Source organism: Podarcis gaigeae (assembly GCF_964106915.1).
Source record: "Podarcis gaigeae genome assembly, chromosome: 17".
In the NCBI taxonomy this organism is placed as follows: Eukaryota; Metazoa; Chordata; class Lepidosauria; order Squamata; family Lacertidae; genus Podarcis; species Podarcis gaigeae.
In genome coordinates, this window is record NC_139694.1 from 10767098 (window position 1) to 10791415 (window position 24318).

The following is a 24318-nucleotide window of genomic DNA, read 5'->3' on the forward strand; positions in this document are numbered from 1 at the left end:
TGCATACAGCAATAATGATACAGTGATGATGTTGGTGAACCTTTGTGGGGAGTAATTCCACAATTTAGAGAAAGTCATCTCCCAGGTGCTCATTCCCTGCGCTTATGAAATGGGTTAGATATAGCTGTGGGAGTTGTGCTCCCCCCCCCCCCCCATTAATACAGAATTGGCAACAGGATAGGTGCAGTGGAGCGATAGGAAAACACCGATCTCGAGTTCTGTTAAATTGAAATGTTTTCCTTTCTCTTTTAGAATCGTAACTTACGACTGCGTTAACAAAAGTGACTACTACACGATTAGCCCGAATGCAGTTATTCACACGTATAACGGAGAGGTTGAATATCTGGAGCTTGAACGCTGGGAGCAGGAATATCTATATCACAAAGCACTTTCCAAAATTACTATATTCACTATATTTCGCAAATGGAAGGCCTTTAACGTATGGAGGAAACATGTCCGCTCCAAGACGATTCATTTTTACCGCAAAGCTCTACAGAAGAACTTATTCATTGTTAATGCTGTATGTATTTCAATTGTGGTGTGTGTGTGTGTGTGTGTGTGTGTGTATCTCCTGAAGTAATGCATATGAAGGACCTTGAACACTCAGGCAGACAATCTGTGGCAGAGCAACCACCACATTTCCCTTCAATGCCCTGGTAGCTCGCTGTGGTCTGGGTAGCTGGTGGTATGTGTGGCTGGCTTAATTTGTTTCTTTCATGCACCTTTCCTCCTTCCTGGCAGGAGTATCTCATGAGAATCCCACCTGGAAGCAGGGAAAAGCAGCTTTCACCAACTATACCTTCTTTCAATCCCCATTGCCCCCCCCCCCCCAAATCTGCTCATGAGAATCAGGTGACTTCCTGAACTGGCATAAGAGGCAGTACAGAGGGCTAAAGGAGGAATGGGCAAAAATTGCCTCCTGCTTTCAGCTGCTATGTTCCCCTGTTGGATCTCAATCCCATTCATGAATGGAAAGGGACACCTAGTTAGGATCTAAGCTGTTTACTTCAATTGGAGAGAATTTAATGTTGGCTCTGGGGCTGTTGTGGCTCTGGGCTGATTTTGGAGGTATGTATGTTGGAAGAATGAGGCGTTTGAATTCCGTGGCTTCCCTGACACACACCAAACATACCTTATTCCTGGCCGCCACCATCAGTGGAACAGTGACTGAGGAAGCCTTCAGCAGTGGACCTCCATCTCCACTCATGGGCCTATAGCATTCACCTCAGCTGCCCTCCAAGGGAAGCAGATTATTTCTCTCCTAAGTTGTATGTAAAATCAGTTATAAGTTTTAAAATTATTTTTACAGAGGTTTTAATGCTAAACTACATTATGAAAACATATGCATGCTAAAATTATAACATATTGCAATTTTCCTGTTGCTGAGATATATTGAAATTAGCATACCTTTGGTTCCGTTATGCCAGACATAAATCAGTATAGAAAGTTGCTGAAGTTCGTAATCTAAAAATTTATTCTTCCATTTACAGAAGGAGTTATTCTGCGAATGGAAGGGCCTTTGATACAGCAGATGTTAACAGAAAGTGAGGAGTTGAATTTCACTGATCCTTGCCCTAGTAGCCCCCTCTGCTGTTTCTTACTCTGTTCTGTAGTAGTTTTTAAGGGTGCTGCAGACGGAATGGAGAATTAACAAAGATCACCCGTCCTTAGTGGGTACTGTGGGTACCTATTCTGTACATGGTCTTCTGGAAACCCATTGTTTCAAAAAAATGGCGATGCTAATAGAGTATTAGGGCTTTAGCTTTTGTCTCACTAACACTTTCTGACTATTTTGCAGTGTCTGAGACCAGCAATACTTAACATCCAAGAAATGTGTTACCGGCTCAGCGATATGGCACTTTGTCAAATTGAAAAGGGCTATTTATATACCCTGATGGAATTTAAAGGTACTCAGTTCAGCCAGCTAAAAGATGTAAGTGGGTTTCATTGGTTCACTTTATCAAGATTTCATATAAATCTTATTTCTTAGCTTTAATATCAATTATTCTCTACCTGCACTGTACCTTTCAGGTGGCAGCTCATCTGTCGGAGTTCAGGGAATTAGCTAAAGAAGTGGTTAGAGGTGCATGTCGAACTACACTGCTTGAAGCTGGTTTCACTCCTGATGATTACTTTTATGCAACAGAGAGTACAGGTACAAAAGTGACATTTAAAAAACAATTTCAGGGCCCTTATTCTAGTTGCAAGGAATTATTGGTAGTCCCAATTCAGACATAAATGAAAGAAACTGCAGAAGCTTTTTTTAAAAAAAAAAAAAAATTATTTATACTTTTCAAATTTATACAATTCATTAATTTTACAATCCATTTAACAGTTTAAAATTTGACTTCCCCCTTTTTCTGCGGTTCCTTAAATTTATTTTTCATGCATATCCAAATTCATTTAATTTACTCATTTAATTATCTACTGTAAATATATGCTCTTATAAAACTGCAGGTTATTACAATAATCCTGCTAATGTTTTTATCTGTTTACAATTTATCTGTAAATATTCAATAAACCATTTCCATTCTTTTATAGTTTGTTATCTTGATTTCTTATTCTTTGATCTTTGAGCTCTTATGTTGTCTCTGTCTCTTCTTCCTTCAGACGTGTGAAGACAAGATCAAACACTTGATTTTGAAATAATCATGGTTCCCCTTGACATCTGAATCTAGGGAACTGTGGTTAGTTTAAACATTCCAGGTTCAGATGGTGATATATCCCGGCTTGTTAACAAACAATAGCATTAAGTAACTAGAGTTCCCCAGTTTGGCCTTAGCCAAACTGGAGTTTTTACCATAAAAGCAGATATTTCTACTCCTTGCAGCCATGCTGGAGCAATGGAAGGAGCATTTATGCCTGAGATCCGAGCAGGCTTGTTCATGTAAGGGTAAACTATGGAAAATGGAGTCATTGATGAACTGCAGCGAAGGGTATCACAGAATATTACAAAATTTAATGTCTAAGACTGAATATGTTAGGTTTGTCTCCAATTGCTACATAGGATTTTAGCAAACTTTCTTAATGGCATTGTACCAGATGTTGTTATATGTAGCAAATAATTCCTTCCCCCGCCCCTGTAATCAACTGAGTGTGAGCGAAATGATTCTTATCACTGTAGAAATACAGTGGTACCTCGGGTTACATACGCTTCAGGTTACAGACTCCGCTAACCCAGAAATAATACTTCAGGTTAAGAACTTTGCTTCAGGATGAGAACAGAAATCGTGCTCTGGCGGCGCAGCAGGAGGCCCCATTAGCTAAAGTGGTGCTTCAGGTTAAGAACAGTTTCAGGTTAAGTACGGAACTCCGGAACGAATTAAGTACTTAACCCGAGGTACCACTGTATTGGTTTAGCTTAGTACTTGAAATGGTTTCAGTAACATGTGCTTTTATTTCCTCCAGAACAGGTAACAATGGTAACAGGAAGACTAAATACTGGAAGTGCCATTATTCGTCGTTCTGACAAAGATCCTTATGGTGACCAAGCTGAAAAAATGACGTATACTGAACAGGCCAACAAAAGGGCTACTTGTGAAAGGCTGACATGGTTGGTATTTGGCTCTTTGCAGGTCCACGTGTAATAGTGAGCGCTCACACCTTCTTCGTGGGTGCCCTTTGCGGGACTGCACACAGCACCGCGGCCCCTTGGGACCCACCAGTTGGCTGGGCTGGCCTGCCTCCAAGTGTTAGTCATTGGAGGTTCCTGCCAAACCTCAGTTAACCAATCAGCCCTGGCAGTCAGAATAAGAATGTATTTTAGTGGAAGTTACAGATAGGTAGCCGTGTTGGTCTGCCATAGTCAAAACAAAACAAAATTCCTTCCAGTAGCACCTTAAAGACCAACTAAGTTAGTTCTTGGTATGAGCTTTCGTGTGCACGCACACAGGTATCTGAAGAAGTGTGCATGCACACGAAAGCTCATACCAAGAACTAACTTAGTTGGTCTTTAAGGTGCTACTGGAAGGAATTTTTTTTGTTTTAGTGGAAGTGCGTCTTGCAAGTGAGATGGCTGTAATCCTAAGTGTCTGTACATTCATAAATATATTCACTTTGCATTTACTCCTGGCAAAGTCTCGGTTTCAGTAAAAATGAAGGGCTCTGATTCAATGTTCTTTCCTTCCAGCTTTATTCGTCTTGCTGACTACCTTATAGTGAACACTTTGCATGTCTTGGCAGTAAAATCTGTCACTGCTCTTTTGAATTACCTCACTGAAAAGTTGAAAAAGACACCTCCTGCAGACCTTATTCGGAAGTGGAATACGGAAGAAACGCCACCTGAAGTTGCTGTTGTGGAAAAGAAGGTAAAGTCCGAGTTGTTTGAAACAGTTTGCTCCATCACATTGTCCATGGTCACTACAGTGGTACCTCGGGTTACATACGCTTCAAGTTACAGACTCCGCTAACCCAGAAATATTACCTCGGGTTAAGAACTTTGCTTCAGGATGAGAACTGAAATTGTGCGGCGGCGGCACGGCAGCAGCAGGAGGCCCTATTAGCTAAAGTGGTGCTTCAGGTTAAGAACAGTTTCAGGTTAAGAACAGACCTCCAGAACGAATTAAGTTCTTAACATGAGGTACCACTGTACTGGGTTCTATCCAATATTGTGTGAGCAGAAGGAAGCTTGCATAACTAACCTTCCCTATCCCCTACTCTGCAAAATCACGCCAGTGCTAAACAATACAGTTTAAAGCTTCTCAACATGGGCTCAAACATATTCCCTGAAAGCTTTGATAAAAGAAGCAAGGATCTGCAACCCACGTAGACCAAAAACGATGGGCCTAGCCACTGCTGGAATCCTTGGGCAATGGTGAAACGCAGCACATTATTCTCTTCCCCTCTTCTTAGAACAGACTGTCACAAGCTCTTTTCCTCACTGACTGCAATCTTGACACATGTTAATTAATAAATGTTTCATTCTAATTCATACTGAGATATAGTGATCTTTTGTCAATTTCCCCAAGTCATTAAAGGGTGTGTAAGTAAAGTTTGATAATCCCTGTTGTCATTCAGCTATCTTCAGATTAAGATCCCCTCCCCCCCAACTTTACCTATTTGAGAATATACATATAATTAACAAATTTGTGGACATGTGAGAACAGGGACATGACAATAACACTGTCATTGGCTTTTCACCTACTTTTTCTTGTTGTCAATGTGTTAGGCCAGAGAAAATGAAATCTTGTTTCTAACCTAAGAACTTATATTCATTTTCTGATTTTGTTTTGTTTTGTTTTAGGGAACTTCAGTGATTATAGGAGCGGAGGACGAAGAGTCACTTACTCCCATGTTTCTTCTAGAGCTAATTTTAGAAATCAATGCTCTGTTATTTGAACCAACTGTGGAGGATTACCAGGTTTAAGAATAATTTTACTTTACTTTAGATTGCTGTATGAAACTTGATTTGTCATCCTAACCCTACTTTTGCATGCAGGATATAGCATTTGATTGGACATTGGTCTGGGATGCATAGGGGTCTCTCGGGTGAGCTTTTGATGGTCACGGTTCTTAGTTGGCCTGAAATCTGGCCCGGTGTTGCTGGGAATCCAGGGCAAAACAAAATGAGCAAGGCTCACCCATTATCAATTAACTGGATGATCCACATCTGGGTGCAGGTAAACAGGAATGGGGGTAGCAGCACTGCAGAAGGAAGCATGTGAAGGGGCTTTCTATATAGTGACAGAGGCTGTAGAGAGGAGTGACCATGTAGCAAAGTTATCTGACTAGTATTCAGAGGCAGGAGTGCCAGCCTTCATACCGAAGGACCCATGGGGACCTCTTCGTAGACCTACCAGTTCTCCATCGATGCAAAATAATGATGATCAGGGATCAGCAAGTCTTGGTTTGTTTTTGCCATAAGCAGAGGCAGATTTAGTGGAGCACAACCAGTTCAGTCACACCGGGCACAGAGTCTCTGGAACGCTGCAATTATTATTTAGAATGGAGCATGAGAGGTGGAAGAGCGCCGAATTTGGGTGTCGCACAGAGCACCACTGAAATTTGAGACCCCAAGATCCGCCACTGCCAAGACCCTCTCCTCCAGAAAGAGGGGGAAAGGGTTTTCTGATATTACACTGAGATTGAGACCCAGCGTAACTGTGTATATGAGCTCCTTCCCAGCTGAGGAGAGGGATGTGGCACTTCCAGTATTGGAGACTGTATGCCTCTGAATACCAGAAAATGAGTGGGCTCATGACCTGCTTGCGAGATTCCCATAGGCATTGCAACATAGTGGGTGGGAGAATGAGCTAAATACAAGAAACCCAATGCTTTGAATATTACCTATTTCATGAAGGCAACACACCTTCTCTCAGCCTGAGGCCACTCTGCCACCTGCAGTATGGGGATAATAATGCCTACCTTGCGGTATCGTTGTAAATATTGCAACAGTAATGTGTGAAGAGCATTGAACGCTTTAAAAACGCTATACAAATACTAAGTATTGTTTTTCATTTTCAGATTCTTCCAGTACAACCAGCGTTTTTTATACATTTCTTCTATTTTGCCCAACAGGATGGAATGTCAGACATTGTGAATCAGTTTCAGGCAACTGTGTTATCTGTTGCAAACCTTGTTCCTGATAGATATTTTGATGCTTTTACTCGCCCTGTTATTAACAACAAAATTGAAGAAAAAACATGTGGTGAAGGACCAAGCTTGTCAATAATGTTCAAAGATGATAGACATCTCCAGAACATTATCTCACAAATAAAGGTATAGACCACCTTTTGTGGAAGCCTATTTACATTCGTGTTCTCTGTTTGAAATGGCAAGCTGGTGCCACTCCCCATGTCAGCTTATGAGTAAATATGCACCCCAGCTTGCCACTTGTCCCTTACTGAATCTCTTGCTCTCGATATTATTATGATCAAATACTTTTCTGTTAATGTTTAGGAAACAATCTATTCAGGATTTGAAGCAGTCAACTTGTATGCATCTACTTTTGAAAAGTTTCGTTTATTTTTCAAAGAAAATGAAAGCCTTGATTTGGAAGCTCTGAAGAAAGAAGAACCTGGTAAAATTTGTTTCATAGCTTGCTAGGTATTTTTGAAGCCGCTCAGTAGTGCATTCAGTGATCTGCTTAGCAGGCTGTATTATGCCAGCAAACATCCATATAGTTTTCATAACATTCCTGACAACAGAGATTCTTTAGAGGTGATCTTCAGAAGAAATTTGTTCTGTTAGAGTGATCCTATATTTCTTATTTGGGACGTGGGTGGCGCTGTGGGTTAAATCACAGAGCTAGGGCTTGCTGATCAGAAAGTCGGCGATTCGAATCCCCGCAATAGGGTGAGCGTCCGTTGATCGGTCCCAGCTCCTGCCAACCTAGCAGTTCGAAAACACGAAGTGCAAGTAGATAAATAGGTACCACTCCAGCGGGAAGGTAAACAGCGTTTCCGTGTGCTGCTCTAGTTCGCCAGAAGCGGCTTAGTCATGCTGGCCACATGTCCCGGAAGCTGTATGCAGGCTCCCTCGGCTAGTAAAGCGAGATGAGTCGTCTGTGACTGGACCTAACGGTCAGAGTTCCCTTTACCTTTATATTTCTTATACATGTATGGTGAACTGGTTGTGATGTACTAACTACGAAATCCCCATTTCAAATTGCAGCTTAATTATGAACTCACTAGGCAGCCTTAGGCAAGCTGTTATTCTCCCAGCCTTAGCCCATGAACCCAGTCCCTCTCAGGTAGAGGAAATCCTTCCTAACTGTACTCCTGCTTGTTCAGAGATAAGGTGTTTTTATTAAGAGTTTCTCTCCATTTCACCTTTTAGGCATCATTCTGGCAGGAGTTGCCCCCTGCTCCCAGAGATTTTCTGTCCCCTGTTATTCTGGCACTTAATGAACATGGAAAGGGAGTCACCATATTTTTTTTTAAATGCGGGGTTGGTGGAGGAGAGGTTGGCTAAGAGTATTTTTGCCTTAAGCTAAGTAGTGAACCCTGTTGCCAAGTGAGGCATGGGCCCCCCATTACCTCCCCCCCCCCTTTGCTCCTATAGCACTCAGGGAGCTTTCCTCTTGCTCTTTTCTACTTCTCATACCCATGCTAAGCACATGGAGCTGGGAGTTGTTCAAACTTTTTCTATGTTTCAACTTCATAATGTACCAGGGCTACAAGGGGCTTCCTGCACACAAAAGGGAGGAAGCTTTCTTAATTTCCACAAGCCCTGCCTGTAGATCAAATGGGAGGAGATAACTCACTCTGGTTGCCCTCCACTTACCAATTAGAAGAAATCTACATTCATGACAAGTTTTTATATTGTGAACTTCCCTGAGATCTACAGATAAAGGACGATATACACATCTAATAAAATAATAAGTTCCTACCATTCCTCTTTTGCCAATGGGGTGATGGCGGTCAGGATATTGCACCCACCCCGACTGAATATAGAAGACAACTGGGGAAATGTTTCTCTAAAGCACCTGAAAATGTAATGATGAAATTACACATCTTGTCTATAATAAACAGATGTTAAATTCTTTGCCGAACAACTGGAGAAGTATCACAGACAACACAAAGAAGCTGTGGCCATTAAACAGAAGAGGAACATAGGCTTGTTCCTCATAGATGCACAAAAGCTGAAAGACAAACTGATTCCATCACCAAAGCGCTGTTTGGAGGTAAATCTATCAATCACTTTAATACCAAACTTGGGAGGCCTCAATTTGGCAGTGAAATGGCGCCGTACAAACCTAAGATAGTGGCTTCTGCTTCCTCAGGTTATAGTTCCGATGTGTTGAAATACATTAGTTTGTAAATTAAAAACAAAAACAAAAGATGTTTGAAAATCTTAAAAGGCCTGACAAGAACTTGGCCATAACAACTTCCAGATTTGGAGAATACTGAGGACAGTTGAGCCACAGATTGCTGAAAATCACTGATGTCAGGTGGAAAAAAAACCACATGACAGTGAAGAGAAAATAGTATAGGAATACAATAATCAGATGACATTTGGCAAAACTGTTAGTGACTAGAAACCTGGCAAAACTTAACACCAGCATAAATTAAGCCAGCATAGGCTACTCCTATTCCAAACTCTGTTCATGAGGAATTTGATTTACACTACCCTGTTTGCAGGCCATGTTCTACTGGGTTTCTATGCCACGTGGCTGATCTGAAAGGGGTTTGGAATAGGTGTCAGTCTCTCCTTGTTCTGTTTCCTCTTCCTGTTTTGGGAACTTGCACTGGGTTAAGTTCCACTTACTGAGCCCCAGGTGTGCTGGGGGTGAGAGATTTAACTGACATATCCCTGGCTCAACTGAGCTGAAAGACTTATGCTGGCAGAGCCCCAACTGTGCCTGAGCTCAACCGGGAAAGATTCACCAAATTCAGAATCTCATCCTGGCTGATCATGGCTTTGCTTTGCTAGAGTTATTTGTTAAGTTTTTTGTTTAGCACATGACATGGAAGAGGAGGGGACAGAGGGTGAAGAAAGAACTGGGGGCTCTTCCCATACTTTGGACACCCTTTGGACCGCTGTTTTCCCCCCAGGAACTCTTCTCGTTGTGAGACTGAGAGTTTGTTTGGACCATGGGTGAGAACCCAGAGAGGAAGGGTGTGACAGAAGGAAAATGAATTGATATCAATTTTATATGTATTAGTAACTTTGTATGAGGGGACGTGGGTGACGCTGTTGGTTAAACCACTGTGCTGCTTGGGCTTGCTGATCAAAAGGTCGGCAGTTTGAATCCCCGCGACGGGGTGAGCTCCCATTGTTCGGTCCCAGCTCCTGCCAACCTAGCAGTTCGAAAGCACGCAATACAAGTAGATAAATATGTACCGCTCCGGCGGGAAGGTAAACGGCGTTTCCGTGCACTGCTCTGGTTTCGCCAGAAGCAGCTTATTTATGCTGGCCACATGACCTGGAAAAACTGTCTGCAGAAGCAGACAAATGCTGGCTTCCTTGGCCTTTAAAGCAAGATGAGCGCCGCAACCCCTTTACCTTTGTATGATGTAACATTTTTATACATAACTGTATTTTGTAATATTTTTGTTTAAGCGGGCTGTTAATTGCTTCAGTTTTCTGTACACCACTTACAGACATTTTTAATATATTAAGTGGTACATCCCTGATGTAAATAAAAAATAAATAAAAATAATGGATGTATTGCAAGGTGCAAAGTCTTGACTAAGAAACTGATTCTTGTGAGTTAGACATCATTGCCCTGATGAAACTTTCATTCTCTGCTGAAATTGTCATTATTTTTTTTTATTCCAGGTTATCAATGGAATGCTTCCTGTAATTGCAAAGAAAAAGGTTACTGCCATTCTTGTTGAGGCAAATGATGCTAAATTTAAACTGGAGTTTTATCCATCTACAACAACAGAATATGTCTTTAGCTTGACGTTCCTTGATGAAATACAAGATCGGGTTAGTTCACTATAGTGCTCCTACTAGGTAGCATTTACCATCTTGGAAAATACTTATCACAACAGCGGAAAAGAATTGTGCTTTGCTTCCTTCTGGAGTCATCTACCTAGCTAGCTATATAGATAGTTTAAGTGAGAGGCCAGTGCTCCATTCAATTTCCCTTAAGAAATAAGAATGCAGTACAGTGGTACCTCGCAAGACGAATGCCTCGTAAGACGAAATACTCGCAAGACGAAAGAGTTTTTTGAGTTGCTTCACAAGACGAATTTCCCTATGGGCTTGCTTCGCAGGACGAAAACGTCTTGCAAGTTTGTTTCCTTTTTCTTAAAACCGTTAATACCCAGGGTGCATTCAGGGGGTGCAGTTGCGACTTGACTTCGAGGAGCAACTCATAGCATGCGGTGTGGTAGCCTTTTTTGAGGTTTTTGAAGATTTTGGTGATTTTTGAAGCTTTTCCAAAATCCGTGCTTCGCAAGACGAAAAAACTCACAGAACAAATTAATTTCGTCTTGCGAGGTACCACTGTACAAGGCATTGCATTTAATTTGAGACTGTGTATTTCCCCAAAGAGGGATGCGGGTGGCGCTGTGGGTTAAACCACAGAGCCTAGGACTTGCTGATCAGAAGGTCGGCAGTTCAAATCCCCGTGACAGGGTGAGCTCCTGTTGCCCGGGTCCTGCTTCTGCCAACCTAGCAGTTTGAAAGCACGTCAAAGTGCAAGTAGATCAATAGGTACCGCTCCGGCGGGAAGGTAAACGGCGTTTCCATGTGCTGCTCTGGTTTGCCAGAAGCGGCTTAGTCATGCTGGCCACATGATCCAGAAGCTGTATGCCGGCTCCCTCGGCCAATAAAGCGAGATGAGCGCCGCAACCCCAGAGTCGGCCACGACTGGACCTAATGGTCAGGGGCCCCTTTACCTTTACCTTATTTCTCCAAAATGTATGATTATTGCATGATGTGTCCTTCCTGCCCTGCAAATAGCAGTGGCATCAGAAACTTACTAGTATAAGGTGGACTTCCGGGTTGGCGCCATCGCCGAATGGCGGACTCCCTCCGAGCTCCAGAGGGAGCCTGCTCGGCAGGGGCTGGGTCCTACCGCGCCGGCGACCCTCAAAAACCATGGGCGCTGAAACCCATGGACATGGTGACTCGGCTGGCACCTTTTGCGCTCCCCCCCGGCCCGCGAAGGAGCCTTTTTAAAGGCTACGGAACGGGTAACGGGGTGGTGGTGCTTTGAGTCCTCCGCTTCCCCTGCCGAGCGAAGCCGCATGCCATTCGACGGAGAGCGCTGACTTCTTCTATTGAAAATCTGGACCTAAAAGAATAACCCGTGAGTAATTGGAACCTGGACTAAAAAGGGGGATAAATTTTTTAAAAATTCGGAGCGAGCGGGGGAGGCGCAAAAAGGAAGTCAGCCCCCCCCCTGTTGTAGAGGAGTTAAAGCAAAGGATTTGACATCTAAGATCGAGTGCAACCCTATTTTTACAAAGATATTAATTTCGCGACGAAAAACTATAAGACTGAGCTGGAGGAGAAAAGTGGAATTGATTTAAAAGTAACCCCCCCCCCCCGAACCCTGGGAGCGTTTTGCGAGAGCGCCGGGAGAAGACAAAGAGAGGTTTTGACAGCTGTCAAAGAGCTGTCAAAGCAGAAGAACAAAATGAGAACTTTGTTACAAGGACTTTGCCGGTTACATTTGTTATAAATTGGATACAAATTGTTTAAAACAAGGAATAACAAGTTATTTGGACTGATTGGGGTGATCTGGAAGGGAACTGAGTTATTGCAACCCACCTAGAGGAGCCGAGGGTTATTACAAGTTGTTGACATGGAATTTGAATAGAACTTTCTATCTCCTGGGAAACTGCAGAAATGGAACACTATTTTGACTACAGAGGCTGACATACTAAAAGACAATAGACTTATCTATTGAAAAATGGAAGGGACTTGGCATTATGTTTCGTTCCTGAATAACAGAGCCTCTGCAGCTGAATTTGAAGCTTTTGGAATTAGAACATTTGTGCAGGAAAACAGGAAAGGAAAGAAAAAAAAGAAAAGAAAAGGAGAGAGATCAACAAGAACAACAAGAATAACAAGAATAACAAGAATTGGATAAAGTTGGAAGAGGGAACATTTGGGACATCCAGATTTGAAAGGTTTAAAGAAATAAAATTGGAGTTTTTACTCCTAATGTATAAAAATCTGGATGTAAAAAATGGGCCTTTTTGAGACAGACTCCTTCCAAGATTGGACATTCGAAATTAAAGATGACTGGTAAAGGACTATGGCTTAAATAATTGTGGGAGCTCCAGGAAGACATCAGATGTTGATAAATTTTGGGAACGCAACCGGGAAAAGGGGGAGGGAAATTTGGAATCCAAAGGGTGTTAAACTACATTTTATTTCATTATATTTTAATTTGTAATGTATGTTAAAGGGGGGAACGCGTGGAAGGGAACAGGTCGATTCTAGGAGATGGGAAAATATTTTTAAATTGGGTCAATGACAATAAGTTCAAAATTTGGGATAAGAAATTGCTGAATTTATAAGTAAGAATTGGAATACAAGAGGGGGAGGGGAGGGGAAGTCCTGGAAAGATGTTATGGAAAACAAGATTTTAAATTTGGATGTTTTGTTTTTTATTTTGTTGTAATTGGAAACTTTTAATAAATATTATTTTTTTAAAAAAAGAAACTTACTAGTATAAGGAACTAGCAAAGTGCTCCCCATAAGGCTTGTATTATTGCATAGATACCTGCTGGATGCAATGTGTAGGTCCAGGTCACAAGTGTCAGGCAGGTCCCTGCTTTCAGGGGGAAAGGCTAATATTTAGTTATATGGGAGAGCACCATTACCCTACTTACCCTACTTGACGTCTTTGGCAACTCTAGCCATTGTGAATCATCCCTGTCGCTGTCAGCATAGACCTTTCTTCTGCCTACCCCTTTTCTGGATTCCAGTCTTTGGTCATACTTGAATGTCACAGAATGTTGGGACCTGGTAGGAAAAATTAATTACCTGTATACTATTTAAAAGAACCCGGAGTTGACTTTTGTGCCAGTTTTTCCTCTTGCTTTTAACGTAACATTTTGTGGCAATTTAGAATATTAGCACCAGTATTGAAGATTTTCTGTGGAAGCACATTTTCAAAAGAATTAACTGATTTCCCCCCTCAGATTGAAACACTTGAAGTTGACTCAAAAGTCGTAACAAAGATGTATCAGCTTATCGAACTATATGCAGTGCCAACTCCGCCTGAAGATCTTGCTTTGTTTTCGAGTCTGAAACCATCCATCGTTGCTGTCCGAAATGCAATTGACAAATCTGTGGGTGAAAGAGATGCCAACATTGCTAGGTTCTGTCAGCTCCTAGACCTAGATGTTCAGGAACTAAATTTAGAAGTTAAAGAAGTCAAACACCTTGCTCAGGTATAGAAACAATAATTTCCCCCCCATGTTTATATCCTATAGAATTGCCATTATGGATTTCTGGTATTGTTTACTAGTGATTTGACACTACCAACATTCTCCAGCACTGTGCCCTGAAAGTACAGTACATGAGATCCCCAGCTGAGTAGCAGGCCACATGCTGCGATTGCAGAAGCCCAGGTTCAGTCGTTAGTACCTCGAAATAAAGGGAACTGTCAGATAAGCAAGGCTGGGAAAGACCCCTGCCTAGGAATCGGGAAAACCAGTTCCAGCCAAAGTAGTCAGCCGTGCGTTTGTTGGACCCATGGACTTGGTTTTAGGTGTGTCAGGGGTCAACAAGAACGCCAAGGTTTGTAACATTTATAACCAACAATGGTGTATTACACAAACCTCCAACGACTCATGCATTGCAATGGAGGGATATTTGCCTTCTCCCTGATGAATTCCCCTCTTGCCTGGACTAGGCATGTTTCGCACTGTCCCCATTCTCAATGAACTGATGTTTTGTTTTGTGATCAGTGATCAGTATACTCATCACTCCATACAGTATTTGTTTCTTAATATTGAAGATGCCACAAGCAACATCTGTACTTCACTCAGCCACGGTTATGTTTTTAATTTTTACTGTTCTGGACATTGTATTGACTCTTTATAGCTGCGTGTTCTCTATTTTGTACCTGTATTTTCTCTACGTCCCCCCTCCCCGAGAGGTTCGGAGGGTGACAACATGGGAGCAGGCCTTTTCTGTGGTGGCTTTCCATCTGTGGAGTGCTCTGTCCAGAGGGGCTCACCTGGCGCCATCATTACATGTCCTTAGGCACTCGGCAAAAACATTCCCCTTTAACCAGGAGTTTGGCCATTAAATAATCTACGGGGGAGCTGCTGTTATGATCATTTTATTATTCTGTATTCTGTCTATTGTGTTTTTATTACTATGCCACATAAATTATGTTTTTAATGTTGTTCACTGCCCTGGGACCTTTGAATAAAGGTTGGTATATAAATCGAATGACTGAATAAATATTTTCAAAGCGCATTAGCCATAAATTAACTCCACAAAGTTCTCTGGATTATAGAGTAAGTGCTATAATGGGCTTTGGCATAATTTGAAATTCTGTTTTATGAACTTGTGGCGTGCAGAGAATGAAAGGGAAATATTCACGGCCCCAACATAACTAATAAATTTGAACAGAGGGTGTATTTTCAAATCGGCAAAAACTGAATGGCCAGCAACATGAGCTCTGCCCATTGACATGGAAAACCCAAAACACAGCAAAAGGGCACTTTAAACGCTTTTATTTCCTGTGAACAGTTACTGAGGTATTGGCCAAGCCCTCCACTATTAGCTTAGTTAAGCAACTATTTGCCTATGTATTAAAGGAGCAGTTAATATAGAGAAAAGTTGCAGTAGGAATTAGAACGGGTAAAAGGAACTCATCGCATATGCATAGCACTGCATGTTAGAGATCATATGCTCCACTGGATTTAACTGTAATAGTTTGACATGCAGCGCTTCTGTTTAAACTTTTATGAAAGCTAAATGGTAAAGCAACTTCTTGATTTTTAACAGGATCCTCAGATTTTGGATATAGCTACAGACCAGGAAAGAGTGAAACAAGTTCTAGCAGAGCTGCAAACTATTCTTGATGAGCTACAGAAACGTGCATTTACATATAAATCCTATCAGAAGAATTTCAAGGTGAATTGGTTTCCAATTCCATGTCTGTTGTGAGGATGAAATGGGTGTTGGGAGAGAATGAGCCTTATCTATTTCTATAGTTATATCTATGTTTATATCTATGTCTAGGGCTATATCTAGGGTATTTTCTTCAAGGATATGATAGTCGTTTTATAATATACAGAATTTTCTATTATTTTCTATTGTTATTATTATTGTTATTTACACCCCACTCGAAGGTGGAAGTGACAAGATTTGATGCTTTGGAGGAAGTTTGTGCAGAGCTGAAATTGAAACAACTGTTATGGGATTCTCTGTCTGAATGGTCAGTACTTGAAGATGAGTGGATGGAGGTAAATTGCATACATTGCTCTTGAGATGATCAAGTATAAAGAACCTGCGCTACAATTATGAATATTGTGTTTAAAAAGATTTGGGGGGTTTTGTAGTGAGATGACTATTTATGTGCTGGGTAAGTAAAAGGCAGTAGTTATTTGCAATGAAGCAGAGCTGCTCTCCCGGCACTGATGTTGCTGGGGAGCAGTGAGGTCAGGGCCACATGATGGATCTGTTTGGTGCACTATATTAGGCCTGAGAGAGCAGAATAACGTATATGAGTTGTTCTCTAAAGCTGCAAAGTTTACACACATTCAGTTGGTAATAAATACCATTGAATAGAGTCAAGTTTACTTCTGTCTAAGTAGATGTAGGAACTTAGCTTTTTTCTGCCTGTCATTCTTGGTATTGATTTAACTCCCTCCCTTTATTCTGAAAGAAATATCTTACAATAAGCAAATTGAGTTTTCCTCATAGACTAAGCAAGCTTTTTTGTATACTCTCTTCCCACAGGCTAAATTCGATAGCTTGGATCCAGAAAACCTGAATTCTCAAGTTTCCAAGTATGCCAAATTTGTCAATCAGCTGGAAAAGGGCTTGCCACCTAATAATGTTGTGCCACTGCTTAAGGAGAAAGTGGAGAGAATGAAAGAAAAGGTACAACTGACTTCCAGGTGTATTTCAAGGGAGAAAATATGCAATTTTGTTAAGGATCCCTTTCAAATGAACATTTCAGATTGCATCTTACTTGTAACATCATTGTGACTATTTACGAAGCACCTTAAAGGCATGGCTTTCAGGCAACCTAAAACAAAATGGAAGAGTTGTCAAAATGAATAGTGTAATAAGGCCAAAAGGTTACAGGCCATTTCATTAGTATAAATATCTATCTAGACTAGAGTTTTTGGAATCACTCAGCCATCCTCTGATGGGGCCTTTTTGTTTCTCTAGTCTTCTTGTTTCCTTATAAAAAATCATTGATTTATATAATACAGTGGTACCTCGGGTTACAGACGCTTCAGGTTACAGATGCTTCAGGTTACAGACTCCGCTAACCTAGAAATAGTACCTTGGGTTAAGAACTTTGCTTCAGGATGAGAACAGAAATCGTGCTCTGGCAGCAGGAGGCCCCATTAGCTAAAGTGGTGCTTCAGGTTAAGAACAGTTTCAGGTTAAGAACAGACCTCTGGAACGAATTAAGTACTTAACCCGAGGTACCACTGTAGTGCAAAAAGATTATGAAGTGCCACAGAGACTACTTGTGCAACACGTGTTATCGTGAAAGTATAGGCAGTTTGTTGATCATCTGCGCATTTTTAACAAGAAAAAGTTAAACTAAAATTCTGTGCACCTTACTCTTTCAGGTTCCTGCCATCACAGACCTTAGAAATCCTTGTTTGAGACCCAGACACTGGGCTATTATAGAACAAATAGTTGGCGCACAGCTGATAGATATGGAAAACCCGTTAACCTTAGAGAGACTCGTTCAGATCAATGCTTTTGACTACTCTCAGGAGATTCAAGATGTTTCTGGACAAGCTTCAGGAGAAGCTTCCTTGGAGGCAATTCTCAGAAAGGTACTTTTTAATCAGATGCTTTAAACACCTGCACCCACCCACACCAAGTGTGGTGTAGTGGTTAAGAGCAGTAGACTCATAATCTGGGGAACCGGGTTCGATTCCCCGCTCCTCCACATGCAGCTGCTGGGTGACCTTGGGCCAGTCACACTTCTCTGAAGTTTCTCAGCCTCACTCACCTCACAGAGTGTTTGTTGTGGGGGAGGAAGGGAAAGGAGATTGTTAGCTGCTTTGAGACTCCTTAGGGTAGTGATAAAGCGGGATATCAATTCCAACTCTTATTCTTCTTCACCGCACCCTCTTGGACTAACAGCAAGTAAATAAATTATCTATATTTCATTTACCGAATCCTCGATTCAGAGCACACTTACTGAACGCTCTGGGCCATTGCCACCATTTGCAGAGACTTGTGCAACTCATGTGCCTGACAAGGCTGTGATGGACCTGGAGTGTTGTGTTTTCCCCATGAATAAATAGTTTGGGTTGGCTGACATGGAGCAGCCTCTGCTAAAGTAGTGGGGAATACAGGGATAGCAGGAGAACAGAGGGGTGGCGTACACAGAGGGAAAAGGGACAGTTTTGTTGTTGTTTTGAAGTACAGAGGAGGCACAAAGTGTCAAGATAATCACATTAATAGACAAACATAGGCAAAAAAATGACAGGACACTGTTTGAAAAGAAAAAAAAATTAAGAGAGATGTTAAAGGGAAAACAGAGAAGGGCTAAGGTAAACTCTAAGTGAAAACTTGGCTAAGTAAGGCATAAAATGCACTGAAGCAAAGAGTAGAAAACACACACAAAGTACAGGCAAATCATAAAGAGAAAACACACTGGCCTGAGGAGAACGAGAAATGATGGAGAGCCAAGAAAACCAAGTCTGCTTCAATGAAGGCAGAAAACAGAACTGGGTTACCTTAACAATTGTTTTTCTTGTTTCAACCACTAGTGGGAAACAGATCCCAACTGGCGACCTTCTATGCTAATTAGAAAAAGGCCCTTTGCTTCTTTCAGTTCTGTTAATAATGAATAAATTTTGCTTGGTATAGAAAATATGTGAACAACAGATTTTCAGTAGACATTGCAAACACCAGGGTATTGGGATGCCCCGTTTTACTGGTTTCGTTTTACTGAGTTAAACTGCTGGTTTAACTCAGTTTATCAAACTTATTTTCAATGCTAATATAAACTGACTTTCCCCCCGACCAGGTGGATGATTCTTGGAAATTGACAGAATTCATTGTCCTTCCTCATCGCGATTCAAAAGATGTTTTTATCCTGGGTGGCACAGATGACATTCAGGTTAGGAACTGCTTTTAAAGCTGTCAGTTTTAAAGCCCCAAAATTCTTTAAAATCATATATTTGTGTTTCAGCAGGTTTTTAAATTTTTTAATTTTAATTTATGACAAGATATGGTACAGTTTTTCACAAGTAAAGCAGGGTTTTTCAAAGCTTCCAGCAACAGAGTGCAATGGGTTGGTGCAAGGCAGGGAAGAGTTTTAGTCCCTTCCTCTACAGACTCCTATTTTTTAAATAGAGCCATTCTACTGCCTGCTTTGTATGTGAATAGTGCATATACATGGGGAAAAAAATATTTACAGCAGCCTCATCACACCGCTGTGGGTAAAACCTCAGTGCTTAGGACTTGCCGATCGTATGGTCGGCGGTTCGAATCCCCGCGGCGGGGTGAGCTCCCGTCGTTCGGTCCCAGCTCCTGCCTACCTAGCAGTTCGAAAGCACCCCTAAGTGCAAGTAGATAAATAGGTACCGCTTTATAGCGGGAAGGTAAACGGTGTTTCCGTGTGCTGCGCTGGTGCTGGCTCGCCAGAGCAGCTTTGTCACGCTGGCCACGTGACCCAGACGTGTCTTCGGACAGCGCTGGCTCCCGGCCTCTTAAGTGAGATGAGCACACAACCCTAGAGTTGGACACAACTGGCCCGTACGGGCAGGGGTACCTTTACCTTTACCTTTTACATCACACCTAGTTTGGCTTGTTCAAATCAGTGGGACAGATATGAGCATGTGCTTAGCTCTCTGGTTGAAATTCCTGGGCTTACAAGTGCTTAAATTTGCCATGATCAAATGGTTTATGCTTAGTAACTTCAGTTCCAGCTCTAAACACTGGCTGGCATCATGAGCCAACATAGGAAGATATCATGTCCCTATGGCATCATCATCAGTATTAGTATTAGTATTAGTATTAGTCCACCCATTTGACAGGGTTGCCCCAGCCACCCTAGGCAGCTTCCAACCAATTGTAAAAGCATCAAGCATTAAATAAAACATCAAGCATTAAAAACTGCCCTATACAGGGCAACATAATTTGGCATTGCTATGCTGGCCAAACACACTATGGCACAACAGAACAATTTCATGTGCGTGTTCAAAGCATTTGGACTAGCATGAAGTTGATTTCTGCCATGTCTGTCCAACACTACATGCCTAAAATCTGGTATTAAATTTTTAATATTGATAGTCCCATGTCAAGTAGAAGTAACAGAATGGGCTTGCCCCACTAAACAAGCATGTCATGATTGTAGCTATGTTGACACAAATCACTATTTTGTTGCAACTGCACACATCTATTATGATTGGGATTCAAGTTTTGATTTCAGTAACAGACCTGTTGCAGAGACTTTAAGTATGAAAGTGTTTTACTTAAGTGTTACATTTTAATATTGCAAAAAAAAAACTTTATTAGTTTCTGGTCTGCAACAATAGGAAGCTGCAACATATCTTTTCTGGAGTTGGTGGCTCTCCATATAGATATGAAAGTCTATCCATGGACTGGCATTTCTAAGAGATTATAGAGGGAGGAGTTAATTTCCTGTGGTTTTGAAAAGATTAGGGCTGCAGCTTTAATTGATTTAACCAGTAGATCAGTCAACTAACACGTTAGCTGGGAAACTAGTCTGGGCTAATTTTAATTGGTGACAACACATTTTAATTGGTGAGACTGAGAGAACAATTGTCATACCTTGTATTTAGCCATTTACTGCTGGGAATTCAGTTGTCAAAATTGAAAATTCTGTTTATTGTTTTCCTTCAAGGTCATTCTAGATGACAGTATGATCAATGTAGCAACAATAGCATCTTCACGATACGTAGGCCCTCTCAAGGCGCGAGTTGATGAATGGCAAAAGCAACTCTCTTTATTCAGTCAGACGTTGGTGAGTGTCACCTTATTTAAAAACATGCTCATTGCCTTTAGTGTTAGCAATAAAAGAGGGAAAGTAATCTTGGAATATGCTACTGTTTCTTAGAAGTTACCCTTTACCTTTGACAAGAGAGTGTTTAAATATCAACTTGGTGATAGTAACATACCTCGGTAGGAAGGATGGTTGATGACCATGTAATTCATATCCATCTATAGAAGCAGTATTGATTCTTTATGGTTTATTCAGTAATGGCCTGCAAAAGCATGTAAGTAGGACAGCAACAGTGTTTGCAAAAGACACTGAATTATTTAAATCTGCGAAGAGTTAACAGAAAAGTGTGAAAGTGCTATTTGGAGATGATACTGAAGTGGCAGCTGCAGCTCAGCATTGTTTGCAGGGGTGGGGGGAGAATCATCCCAATTTTACTTATAAAATAAGGTATTCATATTTTTTTTTTTGCTTCTACAAATTAGTTGTATGTTGCTGGAGGAATGATGAATAGTACTTCTCTAAAAACATCAATATAGCATATTGCAGCCTTCAAAAAGGATACCAGAATAGAAGAGATTATTTAGGAACAGGATAGAAATGTGCTCCAGAGAATGACGACACCTTGACATTCTTGTAATTGTCTTAATTGCCCTGATCTACTACCCCCTGTGCGATGTAGGAAGAATGGCTGACATGCCAGAGAAACTGGCTCTACCTGGAAAGCATTTTCAGTGCTCCTGATATTCAAAGGCAGCTGCCTGCAGAAGCAAAGATGTTCCTGCAGGTGGACAAGTCATGGAAAGAAATTATGAGAAAAGTTAATCGTCTGCCTAATGCCCTCCGAGCAGCTACTCAGCCAGGTCTAAATAGATCTAAATCTTTTATTATGCTTGATTATAACAAAACAATGTTATGTATAGCTGGAAAATGCAAATCACACCTACTGTAACTTAAGCATGTAGTATGATTTTAAAAGCCATGTGCTGCAATGCCTGAGGCCCATACAAACACACACACACACACACACCTCAGGTTGTCCCTCTGTATTCGTATTTCATTTGACTGCAGGGTTTATTTTATTCCTGCCATTTTGCCTTCTTCGCTTATATGCAATTTTCTTCTGACTTTTTGGGCTGGTTTGCACATAGCACTAAGCCATGGTTTGTTTAACAAACCATGAGTTAACCACAAGTTGTCCCACAGACTGTCCAACAAACCATGGCTTGTTTCTCCACGGTTTGGCTTGTTTTCCAGCCGTACCGACACTTGTGCCTTTGTAGCTTAAACAGCTGGATTTCAAAGACAGTATATAAAGTTGGAAGCTTTTCTGTATATCACAAACCATCTTTTCCTTTTTTCATCCCAATAAACACACACACACACACACACACACACACACACACACACTATTTTCACTGTGCAAGCTTATTAAATTATTGTTTCTGCAGAGGTGGTGATGTATGCCAAATCTTCCTCTTTTACCTAAAGACAGAAACACAGATCTTTGTCCATTAGACACCCTCCCCCATCTGTTTTCTGCCTTGGCCTTGAGCAGTTGTTTTTTATTCCTTCCTACTGTCTACTCCTTGTTAGGTTTGTTACACATTCCATTTTCACTGTGCAATTTTATTAATTATTGTTTCTTTGATACAGGCCTTTTAGAGTCCTTCCAGAATAACAATGCACTTCTTGATCAAATTCAGAAGTGCCTGGAAGCTTATTTGGAATCTAAGAGAGTAATCTTCCCCAGGTTAGTTAAGAATCAATAAGAATATAATTAAACCATCTACACTCTGGGTGATAGCCAATTGCAATGTCCAATGGACTTCTGCTACCACAATAAAACCTTCCCTTCCTCTCCTACCCATGAAGCAACACTCAGGGCTAGGGGACTCCCTGGAGCAGAGTTTTATGGGGTGGGGGGAGGCTGCTACAGGCAGGAAGAGAGAAAAGGGAATGTTGGATGTTGCATAAATCTTTATTCAGTATAATCGTAGAGGTGAAATCCCATCAGAATTAAGCACATTTGAATCCCATAGACTTACATGGAAGTGTTAAGTCTTAACTTTGGATGGATCTTATTTGTAGCTTTTTGATTTAAACCACGGGTGGTGAACCTGTGGCTCTTCAGATGTTTTTGAACTCCAGTTCCCATCATAGGCCACCTTGGCTAGGGCTGATGGGAGTTGAAGTCCAGTAACATCTATTCCCCACCCTTGATTTAAACCAGGGAATAATGCAAGTTCTCTCTTGGAAGTTTTGTGTGTCCAGGTGGGTTTGGCGCCTCTTGAAGGAAGGAAGGAACTTTGTAGCTTCAAAGGAAGTGCTTGGCTTTCACTTCCCTTGAAGCACTTCCTGTCTTCACCTAGAGCAGATCACCTGAACGCATTTCTTATCTCCTATCTCCTCCTATTCAGGTTTGGGTTTGTGCTATTTCACTGTTCATGTCTGTAGTGGGCAAGGAAGGTCCTTTGTGATCCTTTTCGCCTCAAGCTTTTCTTAAGTTCCTATATTTATTTCTTGAAACCGCCTTTACAGTATTTTTCTGTTGATTATCTGTCTGTTTTATAGTTTCAAGTCTTCTACTTCCTCATCATGCTCCTCTTGGTTTTAGTCCCACATACTCCCTGCCCGTGACTGTTTTGTTACTGTGCTTGTTGAAATAGTGCACAACTTAATTACTTAATCCACAGGCTTTTAAAAATACATTTATAGACAAGCATGTTTTACAGAAATGAATGAAATTGCTGTAAGACAAATTAAGTCTGCTGCCTCAAATTATCCTCACAACTTCAGTGTAGAATACATTTTGAAATTTAGCAGATGAAAATACTCCATGAAAAAATAGTTGCATTTTTAACACTTTCAAAATTATCTACAAACAGATTTTACTTTTTATCCAATGATGAGCTCTTGGAGATTTTGGCTCAGACTCGCAATCCTCAAGCTGTTCAGCCTCACTTAAGGAAGTGCTTTGATTCAATCGCTAAACTAGAATTTGCCTATATGGCTCCAGCCGAAGGAGAAGAAAAGGTTCTTACCAATGATATTTTAGCAATGCTGTCACCTGAAGGTGAGAGGGTAAGCAATTATTTAACTCAAGCAAAATGCCTCTGTGTGTGGGGGGGGGAGAGAAGTTCTTTACAGCAGGAAGTGTTATGTGGGGAGGGTAGGAAGTGTATTGCTCCTCTGTATTTAATGCATACACATTATGATAAGGTGAATTTTATGACTTACCATGAGCAAGCAGCGTAACAGTGTGTGCTTCTGAATCACACTGCTTTTATTCCACCCTTCCTGGGGCTGTGAGCAGCAAACCTTGATTTAGCATGATGTGTGAACCAGTCCTTGTGGTTTTTCTCCAAATAAACCATAAGTAGTAAACTTAAGAATCAACCTTACCTTCCACTCATGGGTTTTTTTTTGCAAGAAGCAAACCACAAGTTCCATTGATTGTTGCTCCCAGGGCAGAGCAAAACAGGAACATCATTTTTGTTTATGATATGCCATAACCCATAGTTTGCCATGATGGTTTATGGAACCAGCTCACTGATCAACTCCTGCCCTGAAACCTATGTCCCCACTGAGGAGGAACATGCGGATCCAGAATTGGCCTCCACAGTCACTTACTGACTCACTGTTAAGACCGTGTTCATGGAAGACAATCTTACTCGGCTATGAATGATCGCCAAAGGTGAAGAGGACACTCCTGTAGAATCTGTGTCTGTGACCCAGGCAGCCTAGGGTCAAGTGCGGGGGAAGGTTTACCTGTCATTGCA

General features: G+C 41.3%; 1 protein-coding gene across 2 annotated transcripts in view; it reads left to right on the forward strand.

The window, feature by feature from the left end:
- DNAH6 (dynein axonemal heavy chain 6) overlaps nucleotides 1–24318 on the forward strand; it is a 127789-nt gene that overhangs the window by 8751 nt on the left and 94720 nt on the right. The window contains exons 5-24 of one of the 2 annotated variants that reach the window (XM_083718044.1): nucleotides 253–520; nucleotides 1799–1933; nucleotides 2032–2155; nucleotides 3409–3553; nucleotides 4130–4307; nucleotides 5243–5359; nucleotides 6517–6717; nucleotides 6898–7018; nucleotides 8472–8623; nucleotides 10222–10374; nucleotides 13551–13802; nucleotides 15373–15501; nucleotides 15720–15833; nucleotides 16330–16473; nucleotides 17181–17393; nucleotides 18599–18691; nucleotides 20441–20560; nucleotides 21219–21399; nucleotides 22193–22289; nucleotides 23425–23620. In XM_083718044.1, the coding sequence (XP_083574170.1) occupies nucleotides 253–520; nucleotides 1799–1933; nucleotides 2032–2155; nucleotides 3409–3553; nucleotides 4130–4307; nucleotides 5243–5359; nucleotides 6517–6717; nucleotides 6898–7018; nucleotides 8472–8623; nucleotides 10222–10374; nucleotides 13551–13802; nucleotides 15373–15501; nucleotides 15720–15833; nucleotides 16330–16473; nucleotides 17181–17393; nucleotides 18599–18691; nucleotides 20441–20560; nucleotides 21219–21399; nucleotides 22193–22289; nucleotides 23425–23620 (3133 nt within the window). Of the gene's footprint in view, nucleotides 1–252; nucleotides 521–1798; nucleotides 1934–2031; nucleotides 2156–3408; nucleotides 3554–4129; nucleotides 4308–5242; nucleotides 5360–6516; nucleotides 6718–6897; nucleotides 7019–8471; nucleotides 8624–10221; nucleotides 10375–13550; nucleotides 13803–15372; nucleotides 15502–15719; nucleotides 15834–16329; nucleotides 16474–17180; nucleotides 17394–18598; nucleotides 18692–20440; nucleotides 20561–21218; nucleotides 21400–22192; nucleotides 22290–23424; nucleotides 23621–24318 lie in introns of those variants that run through there. The other variant, XM_083718045.1, reaches the window with a different exon arrangement.